General features: G+C 35.3%; 1 protein-coding gene and 1 long non-coding RNA gene across 2 annotated transcripts; both read left to right on the top strand.

The window, feature by feature from the left end:
* Positions 1–2,800: 2,800 nt before the first annotated feature.
* Positions 2,801–5,618, top strand: LOC103411569 (protein ECERIFERUM 26-like). Its single transcript, XM_008350199.4, has 2 exons — positions 2,801–3,280; positions 4,472–5,618. The coding sequence occupies exons 1-2, from the start codon at positions 2,855–2,857 to the stop codon at positions 5,360–5,362; spliced, it is 1,317 nt and encodes a 438-aa protein (XP_008348421.3). The 5' UTR covers positions 2,801–2,854; the 3' UTR covers positions 5,363–5,618.
* Positions 5,619–10,749: 5,131 nt separating this feature from the next.
* On the top strand, positions 10,750–12,543 carry LOC139195217 (uncharacterized). The gene is made up of 3 exons (XR_011579858.1): positions 10,750–11,027; positions 11,107–11,231; positions 12,467–12,543. It is a non-coding gene; the product is annotated as an uncharacterized lncRNA (long non-coding RNA).
* The last annotated feature ends 5,273 nt before the right edge of the window (positions 12,544–17,816 follow it).

Below are 17,816 nucleotides of genomic sequence, written 5' to 3'. Positions count from 1 at the left end.
ACAACTCAAATGGGTACACTTCACCTCGTAACTGTGGTGTGGTCAACCCTTGATAGGACCACACTAGAGCAAAAGCTACAAAGGCGTACTCTGGGCACCTTCGACGGTTTTTGAGATTTCTAGCTGCGTTCATGTGATCAAGCACTGTTGCAGTGATCATGACTCAACACGTCTCAAACACAAATGTCGTCACACGTCACGGGGACACACTCAACACGTAATCGCATGCTCGGCGACGGGCTCGCTATTTGGATTCAACAGGTGGTTTTCCCCAACGGCTAATTCATTCAAAACGGAAAGTTTCATAAACGCGACCAAGTGAAATTGTTTGCGTACAACAGGGAGAGAGATATATACAAGGCTTGTGCATTTTTTGTTGTCATTTGGTTAGGAGCTGAGAAGCTCACCTAATTAAGCATTTGAGAAAACTAGATGTGGTATATTTGGAACTCCACCTCAATTTTGATTTGTAACATAGAGCAGCTCCTATTTACATAAATTTTAAGATAAAAGGAGGAAAGGGGAAAGTAGTTGCATAATTCGTTTGGCCTCTCATTATTGTTCTTCCCCATTCAGTGTTTCCATATTTGTATGGTTTCATGATTTTGGTGGTGGGTGGAGGAAAAGGATCCTGTATGGATCCCTTCCACCTGAGCCTCATGATCACACAATCTGGACTCTTGAAATTTGATCAAATGGCTAAAGTTATTATAACTTTTAATAGAGCCTCCTGTTTGTAGCCGTTAGATCAAATTTTAACAGCTTGAATTTATGGGTCATGAGACTCAGATGGAAGGGATCCAAAGAGGATCCCTTTCCGAGGGTGGAGATTTGGATTAATAAGTCACATAATGAATAGGCCACCTGAATATAACACTTTTATTTCACAAATAAATAAATAAATAAATAATTTCAAAAAAGATACACTTGAATAAAGTGATCCTAATTAATTTCCTTAACTTCCCTGAAAAATCAGTGGAGCGGTGAGAAGCAATTAGGTGCCATGACTCATGACTGCGACGGAAGAGGGAGGAGGAGGCAGGAATGGGAGAAACATAAGAAAAAAAAATCAGGGTCGGATTAATTTCAAAGTTTTTTTTTTATTAAGGATTTATTTTTAATTGACGTGGCGAGTTAGATCATGAGCCATATCATATGGTACAAATTATTGTATATTTAGGTGATAAAAATAACATGACCAATCATGCATATGCTTGTTTCCTATCCAACTGATTTTTTAATTTTTTTAATTTTTTTATTAGAGGTAATATTCGCCAATTTTCCTTAGAACTTGCAAGGCATTGGCAATATTTATATTTTATCTAATAACTCACTGAACTTATATAGTTGGCTAAGTTTCTCATGCTGTTAGATTTTCGAATTGTCCATCAAACTTTCTTCCATCTTAGTCAAGTGTTGTCTATGTGAAAAACTTCTAAGAGTAAACAAGTCATTTTGTCCCTCATTAAAGTTATGGAAGGGAGGAAAAGTAGAAATGGTTGCAGGTTTAGGCGTTAGTCAGGTAAAAAGAATGGAATAGGATTATCTCCCCTTTTTTTTCCCTTTTCATTCTCTCTCTTCCTATTTGAACTGTCATGGTTAAACCACGTCAACATTTTATATGAATTTTTTTTATAGAAAGAGAAAGACAAAATAGAGAATGTGAGATGAGAGGATGGAAGGGAATGGAAAGAGGAGGGAAGAAAATTCTAGTCCAAAAAGAATATAGAGTATCAAAATGTAAAGTAACGGTTGTAAATTAATTCATGAGGCATTCCAAACAATAAGCCTAAAAAAAAACACTAAATAATTATTAAACATGCTCCTAGTTTTAATTTATTTTTTCTTTTATCTAAAAGGGTCATTGAGATTAATATAACTCACCATTTTAGTCACTGACAATGAAAATTGATAGAAGTAGCTCCTATATTTGTCCACTGTAAATCATTTTGATCATTATGCAAAGAAATTATCAATATTCTCGTCAAATTGTCACGTGAACAACTATGTGACAATCTTTTCAAGAGTAGTTTTGTCAAACCAACCCCTCTACTTAACGTGGATATTGTCAGATTTTTCATATAATGGACAAACTCAAGGACGACGTCTATCGATTTTCACTGTCAGGGACCAAAGTGAGGACTTATGCCAATCTTAAACACCATTTTGGATAAAAAGACATTTTTCATTAAAAAAAATGGATTTTACCTTGTAAACATCATATTATATTGCAAATGTAAGATATTAGACCTTAACGTGATTGCATTACGCTAACAACGTTTAAATTAAATAATACTGATCCTTTTTTTCTTATTAAGAAAATATTCAAAATGGAACAAGTTCATTTTAGAACACTACTTGGCTATTCAACAATAGCTCCTGCTTCTACTCAATCACAAATGAACATGTGTCTAAAATAATTGAAATTGTAAACACAAACTGGATACGTGTTTATCTATAATTGGATAGAAGCAAGAGCCACTACTTGCAGAACTTGTAGCAGCCAAGTAGTGTTCTTTTTGTACAGTGATATTAGAGGTTTGCGATCATAATTTAGAACAAGGACTTGATAATGGAATAAGAAGCATTACCCTTTAAATATGGCATTTTATTACACGAAAATACAACTATTTTTGCTCTATTTCTAGGTTTGGGCCGATGAAATTTAATGAAGGCCGCTTAACTGTTCTTCTGAACCAACCAATTGACAGTTCATCTGCAATAGGGGTCATAACTGTCTCAACCACTCATTTAACTTTCTCAACTACTCACCTGCACATATATATTTACAAACTACACCATAATCTTAGGCACCAACCTAAACACTCAAACACCCTCTCATTTCTCTACCACCATGGTCTTAGCCAGTCAAGAAAATTTGGTCTATGGCATTAAGCTTTCATCGGTCGGGCCAGCCAGGGTTACCGGTTCGGACGTGGTTCATAACCCGAGTGGCATGGACTTGGCTATGAAGCTTCACTACCTTAGAGGAGTCTACTTCTTTGATAGCCAGGCGGCCCAAGGCATGACCACTAACCGCATAAAGGAAGCTATGTTCACATGGTTATGTGTCAGCTACCGGACATGCGGCCGGTTTCGGAGATCCGAATCCGGCCGGCCCTATCTGAAGTGTAACGATTGCGGTGTGAGGTATCTTGAAGCGCAGTGTGATAAAACCCTCGATGAATGGCTAGGGTTGGACTGCTCTCTTCAGAAGCTGCTTGCTTCTAACCAAATCATTGGCCCTGAACTATTCTTCTCTCCAGTTGTTCTCTTCCAGGTAATTTTTTTTATTTTTTAAATCAAAGAATATCCAGACCTTAAAAAGTTGGCAGTAATTTGTTACAAGTTGAGAAAAAAAGTTACTTCCCTTTTTCTATATGATTATTGTGATTGAAGTATTTGAGAGCAGATTAGTTTTATCATTCGTGCTATTTTTAGCTTAACATCAAACTCGTTACAAATTTTGCGAAAAAATGTTGCGAAAAATAAAAGAAAAAAAAATTCGGCCGTTTAACCTGAAGGACAAGACATAATGAGTTATAACTTAACATTACAAATTTATATAAGTAATGCAATTCATACAATATTTTTATACCACCTTAGGTGACATCTGATGTGGACAGCCACATCATTTGAAAAATTTGCAAAACCCCACATCATTTGAATAGTTTGCAAAACCCAAGAAAAGAAAGGAGAAAGACTCCTCATATACCACAACCATCATTTAATTAATTAGTGTATTAAATAATGAACTAAATTTAAAAATATAATTAATTCAAATGATATTTTTAGGCAAGTTCTAAGAGACGCTGATGTTCCCAATCTAATAGTCATTAATATTGGGCATTAAATTTGATTGATTGGCTTATGATGACTTAGCATGCAACACTCTTAAAAGCTAAGGGACAAACCAACCTTTTGGTATTTTTAGACAAGGTTTGAAAGGACGCTAGTCGAGCGGGAGGTTGGATCTAGTATTTAGGGATCTAGCATCTAGGCAATTAGACGGGATCTAGGCAAGTATGTTTTATCATATATCATATAAGTATTTTTTATATTTAAAAAATACATAATTGTATTGGGATACATAAATTACAATAAAATAATATATAGATTATAAAGTATTAGAACATATTAAAAATACGAGGAACAAGCTATAATGAGTGTATGATCAGTTATTCGACAAGTCTCTTATATTTTATTGAAAAAAATAAAATGCAAAATGAAAGTTGTCGATTTTCTGTTTAGGTGAGAGTTGTGATCTAAGTGGGTGCCTAAGCGGGTCTAAGCAGTCTAGGCAAGTGCTTAGGCAGGCTAGGCGGACGCCTAAGCAAGTCTAGCCGTCTTTTCTTAATATTCAAACGTTTAGGGATTAATCAGGACGATAACCATCCGTCTAGAGTCTAAATGGCGCTAAGTGGAAATTTTTAAAACAATATTTTTAGGTATAATGCTTTATTTTCTGCAGGTTACTTATTTCAAATGTGGAGGAATATCACTAGGCCTCAGCTGGTCTCATGTCCTCGGAGATGCATTTGCAGCATCAGATTTCATCAACGGCTTAGGGCAAGTCATGTCTGGTCTGGAGATCAGCAAGCTACCAAATTATGCAAATCCGAACACAAATGTTCAACAAAAACTTGCAAAAAATCCATCACCACCACCACTCTCCATCAGACACGTGGACTCGGTTGGTGACTATTGGATAAGTCCCAATAATTGCAAGATGGAAACATTCTCGTTCCCTGTAACTGCCACGCAGCTAAACAACTTGCAAGTCAAGATATTAGGTCCAATTCAAAGTGACCAAATTCCAATTTTTGAACTTATTTGTGCCCTAATTTGGAAATGCATAGCCACAGTTAGAGAAGGGCCACAACCAAAATTGGTGACAATTTGCAAAAATGATACAAATAGGAGAACAGAAGGTGAATGCAGCAACAGTCAGACTATAAGCACAGTTGAGGCAGATTTTAGGGTTTCGGATATGGATCCAAAAGAACTAGCAAACTTGCTAGCCAAGCAAGCCGGCCAGAACGAGAAAACACGAATCGAAGAGGCCATAGAGAATGAGAATGGAGTAGCTGATTTTGTTGTGTATGGAGCCAACTTGACGTTTGTGAACTGGGAAGATGTTGATTTTTATGGGTTGGAAGTGAAGGGACATAAGCCGGTTTGCGTGCATTATAACATACAAGGTGTTGGTGATGAAGGAGCTGTTTTGTTGCTGCCTGCTGGGGCTAAAGAGTTTGGTGATGGAGGAAGAGTGGTGAGTGTTATTCTGCCAGAGAAAGAAGTGTTTGGGGTCAAATCTGAGTTGAGGAAAAATGATCTGCTGTTTGGTAATGAGCTTGAATGAGTTAGGGCATGGGTGGTAGTTAGGGTTTGGCATGGGCGGTAGTTAGGGTTTGGTGTGCAAATGATTGAACTCTAGGGCTTGCCATATGTTTGAGGGTTTGAATCAGAGTAGGCAACTGCTTAAAAAGTTGAGAAAATATGTAAGAATAATAATTGAGCTCGAGGGGTGGCATTGTGTTTTCATCTCGCTTACATTGTACGTGTGTTTTTATTTTTTATTAATATATTTTAAAAGTGAAAAATATCAACCATGATAATCTCTCACGTAATACTTTTTATTAAAGCTTTGAGACCATCATTAAATTATAACTGAGGAATAATGTGACATGAAAATAATGTCCTACCCAGTGGCGGATCCAGGAAATAATGTTTGGGGGGTCAATAAGGATAGCGTGCGCAGCGTGAAATTTTTTTTAGCCTCGTTTGGTACTTCGGACTGTACTGACTATTTCAGTCGGATAGGATAAATAGTCGTCGGATAGTACTGACTAAATTAGTCGGGCGTTTGGTGCAGTGTCGGATTAATCTATGCATGGAACAATAATAAATTTTTTTAATAATTTTTAACAAAATAATTGGTGTTAAAATGAAAAAAAAGGAGAATACTAAAAAAGAATTTTAAAAAAAAAGAATAATGCGTGCACCAACAAAAAAAAAATGAAGGAAGATAAAAAAAAAAAAAACGCAGGTCGTCTTCCTTTCTTCATCGTCTTTCCCACCTACAGTAAACCATGTTGATGAACCTTCCAATCCTGTAAACCCAACCTCCTAATTTCTCATACCACTACTTAAAAGCTCCACAATGGTAAAATAAAAAGAAAATTAAGATCAAATCTGATGAAGATTTACACTTTGATTAAAACCCTCAACTCAGAAGAACAAAAGGCTCAGATGGACATGAAAAAAAAGGAGTAAAAGCTTCGTAATGAAACTAACGAGGTGCACACAACGAAACTCTACACAGAACCTGTAACCGAAGTCTTTTTCTTCTCGCGCGCGCGCCCTTCCTTCTTTTTCAACCTGCAACCGAAGTCTTTTTCTTCTTTCAGACATTTCATTGAACACGTGGTGTGCAGCTCCAAGAGGTCGCACCATCAGCTCCAAGGGGTCGCACCAGCAGCTCCAAGGGACCTCTAAGGTTATTTCCATGGCTTCCAAGGGGTCGTGCGACCCCATTGACCCCACTGTGGCTCCGCCCCTGGTCCTACCTACGCTCCTAATAAATAAATAACACACTCTTCAGCATAAGCAAAAGCAGCTAGAGATGAGCAGTACTATTCTCTGTTGACGTCTCTACATTAGTGATGAATTTCCTGTTGACCTAACAAGTTTGAATTTATAAAATGGGGTACACGATAAGATTGATATGTGATGGACCTAAGATATAGTTGGAGGAATAATTAATGCACACTTTTTTTACACGTACCACACCTCTCTTCGTTGTAATTTTAAAATGAGTAAATTGATTGAACCATAGGCAGTGTGACAATTATATGGTCCATTCATATTATCTACATTATAGGAATCACCTAAATTTTATTTTAAAAAGTACATAAATCTGAAATTGATTAAACTCGCTTTCAAATCCAATTAACTAAATCCCTATCCCTACTTTACAACCGTAAGCCAAAAACAAACTAAATTAAGTAGTGATTTGTTGAAATATCTCACATCGTCCATATCACTAAGAAAAGAAGAGTTTAAATATCCTAACTCCACTCCAACTAATACCGAGGTTTTTGGTGATAAAACCTCACACCTGACGAATTGTTGAAATTTGATTCAACGACTACAATTATTATAACTTTTAGAGGGGCATCTGTTTGTAGCCGTTGGATCAAATTTCAACAGTCCAGATCATTTGATCCTTAAACTCAGTTTTTAGAGATCTGAAGAGGATTGAGTTCTGGGTTCAAATTCTGATGTGTTATATGTATGGTGGTATTAATATAAATAAAAGAGACGGAAAAAAAATGCTTCCATCAATCAACCAAAAAATAAATAAATAAAATATGCGATCGAATATATACCCACCTTGGTACACCCTGCAAATAATTCAATTTCTATCGTTTTCTGAGTTATGAGAGAGGTCAATTTGCAGTTGGGTTTTAAAACCAAGGTGACTCACTGACAGTGATGAGGAGGATTATAACCTGCACTAAATAAGCCCTAAATATACGAAGAAATAAATTAGCTAGATTGTTCTTTTTATTATTCTGGACGAGTTAGAAATCAGCTTGAAACAAAAGACTCTCAATGAAGATTTGGACGAATACAATTAACGAGTCACTGCTCTAGTCTATCCACTACTTGTTTTTGAAAATTTGAGGTGAGAGGGCATTTTGATTTCCAACTAGGATGATAGTGGATCCCATCGTCACGTATTACTTTTTATTAAAGCTTTGAGACCATCATTAAATTATAACTGAGGAATAATGTGACATGAAATTATGTCCTACCCACCCTCCTAATAAATAAATAAATAAATAAATAGAATGAAAAAAGACACACACTCTTCAGCATAAGCAAAAGCAGCTAGAGATGAGCAGCACTATTCTCTGTCGATGTCTCTACAACAGTGGTGAATTTCCTGTTGACCTATCAAGTTTGAATTTATAAAAGGGAATTTTAACAAAAAGCTTCCGGAACTGTTTACTTTAACAAAAAAAATCATATTTTTACACTAAAAAGTCAATCCTGGTACTATTCACTTTACCATTTGTTTTGTCTTTTTTGTTAAAACTCAAAAATTTTAAGCCATTTTCATTAGTTTTCCTTTTATAAAATGGGTACACAATGAGATTGATATGTGATGGACCTAAGATATAGTTTGAGGAATAATTAATGCACACTTTTTTTATGCGTACCACACCTCTCTTCGTTGTAATCTTAAGATGAGTAAATTGATTGAAGCATAAGCAATGTGACAACTATATGGTCCATTCATATTATCTACATTATAGGAATCACCTAAATTATATTTTAAAAAGTACGTAAAACTGAAATTGATTAAACTCGCTTTCAAATCCAATTAACTAAAGCCCTTTCCCTACTTTACAACCGTAAACCAAAAACAAACTAAACTAAGTAGTGATCTGTTGAAATATCCCACATCGTCCACATCACTAAGAATAGAAGAGTTTAAATATCCTAACTCCACTCCAACTAATACCGAGATTTTCGGTGTGCAATGTGTTGAGCCCCAATAAACTGTAACACCTCACTTCGCCGAGAAGGCTGATAAAATGACCTCGACCAATAAGGATTCGGAAATCCTTCTCAACCGAGACTTGGATAGATAACCAGTCGCCCTCGACGCAGTGCTGTTTATGCCAATTGAAGATGCTGCGAGTTCGGCTGATTTGCTGTTTATGCCAATTGAAGATGCTGCGAGTTCGACTGATTCTACGGCGACAGTGCTGTTTATGACAACTGAAGATATCACCGGTTGCCTTCACAGTCTTGTTTATCCAAACTGAGGTGTGTCGGCGAAAAGAGAAAAGAAAAAATCTCAACGTTGTTGAGAGAATTTGCGCAGGGCAGTTGTGTGTTGAATTGGAGACTGGTCTTCTCTGTCGCAGAGCATCTTGTATTTATAGCATTTTGTACTTGCTTGGCACGGCTGGATAACTGTGTAAAGTCCAACTGCAACTCCGACTCTGTGAAATTGATCCGTGTGTAATGCCAAAGCATATCCTCCAGCTTTCGTGACTTTTTAAACCCCATAAAAGCCTATCCAAATAAAAGTCTTCTTATCATCATAGCCTAGCTTACCTAGACTCCTTGTCTTATCCATCACCCAAGGCCATCATCATGTATCCTGATCCCAACTAAATAAATTTTAAAATCCATTTTGAACTGTGCCGCATACCCACATCCGGATATCAACTTGAACTGTGCTGACATGTTTCCAATTAGAAATACATATCTCTTCATTCATAAAAAAACTATTATTAAAAGATAATTATGATAAAACATCATAACATTATCCTTTAATAATAACAAAATGAATTACATCTATTTCTCATTCGACGGCATGAAGCTATACTTACTCAATGGCCTCGATTGCACAGGCCGAAAATGTAAATTCGGGTCCAAACACATTCTTAAAATAAAAATAAAAAATAAATACAAGTTATATGAGGACACTAAATACGTTATGAGCATGTAAGCATTTAGATTTTAGTTTTGTGCTTGAAATATGGAGAAATTACATGGTGCAAGAATGATGCACAAAGAGAAAACTAAATTTAAAAAAATAAAAAACTATCTCAAGTTTGTTTTGACTTTAAATATCGCTTTTATTGATTCCTCTATATTTCTTTCCCTCCTTCCAATACCTTTCTTCGCCTGTCCTTATTTTTTCTTTTCTAATTTAACTCAGTTTTGTGCTTAGAATACAGAGAAATTATATGGTGCAAGAATGATGCACAAAGAGAAAACTAGATTTTAAATAATAAAAAACTATCTCAAGTTTGTTTTGACTTCAAAATTTTCGCTTTTATTCTTCGATATTTCTTTCTTTCTTTCCAACACCTTTCTTCGCCTTTTATAATTTACTAGCCTCTCCGCGCTAATGTGCGTGCGAGAGGCATTTTTGCATCACAAAAGCTACACGTCCCTAAATGTGTATTGTGTTAGTTTTTTTTTTCATTGTAATTGTCAAGATATATTTTAAATGTATTGTGCAAAGAGGAACTTTTTATTTATCATGCACGTCCTAAAAAGTTGTCATGTTTTTCGTTTTCACTTTGCGTGAAGTAATGATTTAAATGTTATTCATGCAATTGTCAAACAACATGGCATTTTGAATACAAGTTCCTACCTAAAGTCCATGAACAATAGCAAGTAGCATCCACTTTCCAACACATATAAACATAATTAAAATTTACAAAAATATTAATAGGCCGAATGCTTGGATTAGAGGTACATAACAAAAAAAAAAGAAAAAGATAAAGAGTAAAACAAAAAGTTTAATTACCAAAAACGTAAACTAACCAAAAGAAATGTGACGACCCGTCCCTACTTTTCACTATAATTTTCTTTTTGTTGGTGTAATTTGACGGTCATACCCTTTTGGACAAAAGTGGAATGTGACGTGGGCATGGTTTTCGGCTTTCAATTTCATTTTATTGGTTTCGTACTAAATTAGTAGTCGTCGCTACGAATGCATGGACACGAGTTAGACCCTAAATGGATCTATAACGAAAAAGTTATGTTTCGTTAAAGTACATAATCACGAGTACTTTTGTACATGCACGTACAAATTAACAGTGTCGGAAACACTGTAAAGAAGTAGATCTTTTACATTAAAAATTGTACAAAAAGAAGGACATGGGGAGGATATGGGAAGGGGCATCTCCTTTCCCTCAACCTTGGCACCAATAAAAATAAAAAAAAAGTTAAAAAACTGACTTCATTCTCTCTATTTCCCTCTTCACTCCCTCTCAAAACCTTACTCTTTTCTCTGCACAAGTAGAGAGGCCGAAAGGCCATGCACCAACACCAGTCACCACCTCACCCCTCCAGCGATCCCTCAGGCCACTGAACCACTATTACTATCCTAACTACCAGCACTCGTTCGAGAACGGAGCTCTTCGGGTGCACAAGAAAGAACTACTTCGAGTTCGACTTACTCCGATGTGTTTCTCCAGTTCATAACCAAGGTTAGCCTTAGGAGCACCCTCTCTTCATTCTTCTTCGTTGTTTGTAAATGATTTTAGGGTTTTAAACTTATCTTGGTAGGGTTGGTGACTAAAAGGATGAAATGGAATTTCCCCCCAGATTTTTGGATGGACGGAACCGTGACCATCGAGTCACTTTTATATCCCTTTTCCGGCCTGTTCCGACAATATTTTGACATCATGATGGTATGATCTTGTTCCCCTCATTACGAGCTTCAAATATATAAGTAGAACACTGAAAATGGTTAGGTAGCGAACTACAAATTTGCCTTCAAATTTGGGATAAAATTTCCCAGATTTCTGGAAACTCAGACCCGTGACCATTTGGCCACTTTCAGGCCATTTTTCCGGTAATATTTGTCCATGAAACGACCCCAAATGGACATAGATCTATTCCCTGCATTCCTAAATTTATTTTGGTTTTTGAATCATTGATTTTGGTTGAGAAATGAGCTCATTTGGAGCTCTGAAAGTAAGGCCTGCAAACTGCAAAAATCGCAGGTTTCGTGAAGAAGGCGCGTGGGTGCGCGTGAGGGAGCCGCGTGAGTAAACAAAAAATTATTCTGAAAATTTGTTTAGGTCCGTGACATCAAGTAGATCGATTTCGTATATTTAAAACCTATGTTTGAGTAATTTACAAAGGTTTTATTTAAGTTTCCATTTATTTGCTATTAAACTAAGTTAATTAGTAATTTCACGTATAAGGAACATATTCCGGGGACGTACGGAGTTAAGCCAGGCTATGAGGCTTCGTTTCGACTATGTATTTGTGAGTGGGCAATTTGTTTTTATACCTATACATATTATAGTTTCCATAAATGCGTATTTACTTCATTTTACGCCTATACTGCCTAGTATCATTATTGTGACATGAATTGTGATAAATGTTGTTATATGGTTGAGATATTAATGTCATGACATTCATATTTACCTGTATACATGCTCATCTTGTTGCACCCCGGTGTTAGTACTCGCCCCAGGGTTAGGGCGAGTCCTTCACTTATATGTTCACATCGCACCGTTCGCTCACCTTGGATCCAAGTTAGCTGCCAGTCCTGTTGGGTAGATTGCATTAGACAATCCGACTTGTATGTGATGTGCTTTTGCACCAGTCTTCACGTGATCATAGTACTAGAGTATATTGATTACACCCAGTCTTGTCGAGTAGAATTGCTTTAAGCAATTCTGACTCGTGTGTTAGCATAGATTGATGAGCAATTGATTATTCATGATTATATTACTATGGCATTTGATATATCATGACTTGGCATATTTCTGGTTTTAATGTTGTTGTATTATTGTTTACATACTTATGTAGTATGTTTTAAGGAAACTATACTTGTTTTACGGCGAGGGGTTAGTATATTCGAAAATAAAGGTTTTTGTATAAGCATTGTTTTGCTGACCCACTCACCTTCCAGGTTTAGTAGCTGTGCTTGCGTGTAAACGAGGACTCTGGCAAGATCTTAGTAGATGGATACCTTAGTGGTATAACCCTCACCCTAATTATTATACTATTCTTATGCTCTACTATCATGTGTGAAATGGTTGCAATCCCGCTCACCTGCGCACTCTTTTGTTATAGGCACTTTTAGGTTTAAATATACCCACTTTATCACATCACTACATTTATGGTTATGTCACCTCACAGTGATGGCCAACATGCTTCGACCTTCCCAGGTTGGGGTGTGTCAAGAAAGAATGAAGCAAATTCCCACACAAATTGCATACCAATTGATTGTTTGCAAGAACATTCTCTCTCTCTCTCTCTCTCTCTCTCTCTCTCTCTGATTGAGGCAAAAACCAAAATGGAAAACCTAATAACAGTAAAATACAAATCAAACATTCAAAAGAAAGGATGAGAGACTGAGGGAGAATTCCCAGAGTGTGCTTGAAATGTTGTAAAGCCTTAAAATTGGTTTAGTTTAAAGTTTAAGTTCGTATGAGTAGAAAAGCAAATGAGAAAGAATACACATATGAATAAAATTAGATATTTGTAAACCTTTACCATCTTGACCACTGTGGAGCATCTTCATTTCAGCCGGAGTCATAGAAAAACTACGACTCTACAATACTTTTTTAACAATGGAAAGGGATCCTCTCCGAATTCCTTCCACCTAATCCTCCTCATAAAAAAATCCAGGCTCTTGAAATTTGATCCAACGGCTAAAAACAGGGGCCCACTCTAAAAGTTATAATAACTTTAGCCGTTGGATCAAATTTTAAGGACCCAGATTGTTTGATGAGGAGAATTAGGTAGAAGGAATCAGGAGAGGATCCCTTTCCTTTAACAATAATTAGGGGCTATGGTCATAAGAAACATTAGAATGTTCAAAAGACAATATACTTGTAGGCTTGTAGCAATTAAAAGATTAAACAATTAAGTGGAGAATTACCTGTTAGAACTGAAAAATTATTACAAAAAGTTTGAAAATTGCCCAGTTAGATACTGAAAAAGGGAGTGATGAGATGGAGGATTTCAATCAAACTGAAAATTTGTAACATGCAAATGTAGTGGCGGTGAAACACTTTGGAATCATACTCTTCACCATCCTCATCGTCCTCATATTCCTCATATTCATTGCCTGACTGACCATATTCCTATGCTAAAAGAACAGCAAACAATTGTCAAGCAAATCTCTACCAAAAATAATAGAGTATAAAAAAAAAATTGGGTTTTTATCATAAATGCTCCCTAAAATTGGAGAAAAACTTGTTTAGGGCTTGACATGCCACTGGACAATGCTGAGTGACAGTTCCATACCATTCATAACTTGCCATGTGTTAAATATTGTTGCATTAGTACAATTTCTTATTTTTATTTTATATCATAATTCAAAATTTAATTAATAAAAAAAAAATATATATATATATATATTTTTTTTTAGTTGCTATATATATATATATATATATATATATATATATATATAGAAATGTAAATTGTTAGAAGGCCTGAACTTCAAGGACGCCACAATCACAAGGTAAGAGAGGAATGCATATCCGGGTGAAGTGCAGCTGCGGAGAGGATTGCCGGGAATGGGCGACGGTGGAATTGCAAGGGGCGGTGGAAGTTCAGCCACAATTTCAAGACCACCTCCTTTTGCAGCACCTGCCTTGGAAAACTGAAGCAGTTTCAACTCTTCCAGGAATGATGGAATCGAAACAAATGTATTCAAATTTTGAATAATCGAATGTGTTTATGTATGTGACTCATTGCAAACAAACATTAGCTTTCTCATGATTCGCACAAAAAATAATCACAAGCTTGTCTCTCTCTCACGGCCTTGCATGGCTGCTGGGAAATTGTGCAGATTTTGTGTAATTACTGGTTCAAAGGTTTATTAATGGAAAAATTAGTATCCGGTCCCTAGTTCTTACTGTTCATTGACTAAGACCTTATTAGTTCTCAAATTTTGATTCAAGTCCCTAGCATTAATGTGATAATGAATTTACATGTTTATTATATAATTTTTTAATATAAATATTAGTAATTAATTTAGGGTTTAATACTCACACCTCTATTAAACTTCTAATTAATTTTCAATTCAAACATTTTCAAAATAATAAAAAATTAAATTAAATTAAGTTTGTACCTATTAGTTATATATATATATATATATATATATATAAAGATTCTCAATTTTTTAATCTTAAATGTACCCATTCATATAATTTTTCAATTTTTTTAATCATCAATGTACCCATTCTCATATATATCAATTTGTTATATGTAAAATGTACCTTTTTTTAATATAAAATCCATTCAAATTTTTTAATCCATGTTTAAACTTATATGGGTACATTCTTTTTCATTGATTTGAGAATGTATCCATGTTTTGGTACAATAACTTTTTTTGTTAATTTTGGTTAATGTACCCATACATATATGTATACACACACACACACACAATATAATAGAGAGTATAATTTATATTTTATTATTTTTAATCCCATAAATTATGGGTTTTGTTTAAAATCTCATTAATATAAACAATTACAAATTTCAATTTTTAATTTTTAATTTAAAAAATATAGTAACTTACATTATTACATTAATGTCAGGAACCTCAATCAAAAACTAAAAACTAACAAGGTTTCAATCAAAGAATATTGATAGCTAGGGACCGCATTCAAAGTATCCCTTTATTAATACATCAAAGATGGATTAGGTTTCTGACTAACCTCAGTATTTCAATTCAATAATAATAAAAAAAAAAAATCTCTCATTATTTCAACGTATTATCAAATAATTATTAAGGAAGGGAATATAAATTCTGGGGAAGAACCCAATTCTCAAAGCCAACTTCGCTCACTTGTAGTTTGTAGTTTCCAATTTTCAAATATTAATAGACTATTGATGTAAAATTGAATGAGTTATAAGTAATCATTAGAGAGAGTTGAGAGATGGGAGATGAGAGATGAGAGACTTAAGAAAGGGAGAGCCTGAAGAGTAAGCAAGAATCGACGGCATTGCAGACACCGGTGCCGGCGAGAGAAAAGAGGCGGGTTCGCAGATGGAGGTAGATTTAACTGGGATTGTGAATTTTGTTTTTACCATTTTAGGTTTTTTTTTAAGAAATAATGATTTAAGTTTTTAATTTTATTTTCATATAAAACTAAAAATAAGAAATCATATTTAAGTTTAACACATGGCAAGTTATGAGTGGCGTGTAGTGCCACTCAATATCATCCAGTGGCATGTCAAGCCCCGCACAAGTTTTTCTCCTAAAATTGACCCACCTCATCAAAATGATCCCTAAAATTGAAAATTGATCAATGTCGTCCCTGAATTTGGGTGTTGCAAATCAATGTGGTCCTTCCATCACAATTCGGTCAAAAATTCCGTTATGTGATGATATGGCACACAAGTGGGTCCCACAATGTAATTAAATATTGCCATGTGGATTAAAAATATTTAAATAGAAAATAAAAAATTATTTTATACAATTAAAAACAAAAACAAAAGGAAAAATAATGAAGAAGCTTCTTCCCCTCCTACCCAAAAACCCCAGCAAAATCTGGGAAAATTTGATAGCAATCAATACCTTGTAAATATTGATTTTGGTAATCTGGTAAGAGATGCCAACCCAGTGGGTCTTAGCCATTCGGTACCCCAATCCCCAGTTGGGAAGAAATTGGGCTACCTCGAAAAGGTTTTTCTTCTTCTTCTTCCGCTTGGGTTTCTTTGAAGCCGAAGAAGGAGAAGCGGCATCGGAAGTTGGGTTTTGGGAAGCGGCATCGGAAGTTGGGTTTTGGGAAGCGGTGCTGAAGCTTATGAGGAAGCTCGATGCGAGCCTCCAGAGACCTCCAGTTCGATCCGTTAATGGTGAGTCGCTGGGTAGGAGGGGAAGAAGAAGATGAACAGTCTTTTTTTTTTAATTGTGTAAAATAATTTTTTAAATTTTTTTAATCCACATGGCAATATTTATTAGATTGTGGGGCCTAATCTCTAAGTTCAAATTCTGATGTGTTATATGTATTAATATAAATAAAAGAGACGGAAAAAAAATGCTTCCATCAATCAACCAAAAAAAAAAAAAATTTAAAATATGCGATCGAATATATACCCACCTCGGTACACCCTTCAAATAATTCAATTTCTATCATTTTCTGAGTTATGAGAGTGGTCATTTTGCGGTCGGGTTCGAAAGGTCTATAACCAAGGTGACTCACTGACAGTGATGAGGAGGATAGCAATCTGCATGGCCAAATAAGCCCTAAATATACGAAGAAATAAATTAGCTAGATTGTTCTTTTTATTATTCTGGACGAGTTGGAAATCAGCTTGAAACTAAAGACTCTCTCAATGGAGACTTGGACGAATACAATTAACGAGTCACTGCTCTAATCTATCCACTACTTATTTTTGAAAATTTGAGGTGAGAGGGCATTCTGATTTCCAACTAGGATGACAGTGGATCCCATCATCACTGTCTTGTCCTGGGGATAGGGGTCGGTTTACCGGAGAGTTAGCTATTTTCTAATTGCTTTGATTGGGAAAGAAGTATCATACTTTGTAGTTGATGACTTATTTTCCGGGGTCTTGGTTCTTTCTCATCATCTTGTGCAGCTTTAGAGAGTAAGACTAATTTGGTAGACCAAACCTTATGTGTAGCTTGATTCACTTAATCTATTATCATTCTTAAAATAAAAAAATAAAAAATAAATACAAGTTATACGAGGACACTAAATATGTTATGAGCATATGCTTGATAAGCATTTAGTTTTTAATTTTGTGCTTGAAATATGGAGAAATTACATGGTGCAAGAACGATGCACAAAGAGAAAACTAAATTTAAAAAAATAAAAAACTATCTCAAGTTTGTTTTGACTTTAAAATTTTCGTTTTTATTCTTGTATATTTCTTTCCTTCTTTCCAGCACCTTTCTTCGCCTTTCCTTTCTTCTTTATAAATTTATCTCATATATTAAGAATAAAAAGTGAAAATTGAAAATAAAAAACAAATTAGTATTAAGTTCGTTTGTTTGTTAAAGGGTGTGTTAAAAGGTGATACCCGTTGCACATGTAGAGAGATAGAGAGAAAAAAAACGCCCACTAATTAAACCTAGGTTAGATTCTCTCCCTTGTGAGAGGCTTTCTCTCTGCTTGAGGGTTTTTCTCAATTTTATCTAAGGGTTTAATTTCAATTATGTGCAGATCGGGGGGTGCCGACCCTAGCTTCAGGTAATGGAGATTACCTTCGATGATATAATTCTCGTCCTACCTTATTGTACTTTACTTATGCTCTGACATCACGTGTGAATTGGGTTC

This window comes from Malus domestica, chromosome 04 (assembly GCF_042453785.1).
Source record: "Malus domestica chromosome 04, GDT2T_hap1".
Lineage (NCBI taxonomy): Eukaryota > Viridiplantae > Streptophyta > Magnoliopsida > Rosales > Rosaceae > Malus > Malus domestica.
The sequence above is the reverse complement of the archived record's forward strand: the minus strand, read 5'-3'. Positions and strand labels throughout refer to the sequence as shown.

Coding starts and splice junctions, on each gene's coding strand:
- LOC103411569 (XM_008350199.4), top strand. CDS start 2,855: ATGGTCTTAGCCAGTCAAGAAAATTTGGTCTATGGCATTAAGCTTTCA. Junction 3,281..4,471: donor CTCCAGTTGTTCTCTTCCAG/GTAATTTTTTTT, acceptor TATTTTCTGCAG/GTTACTTATTTCAAATGTGG.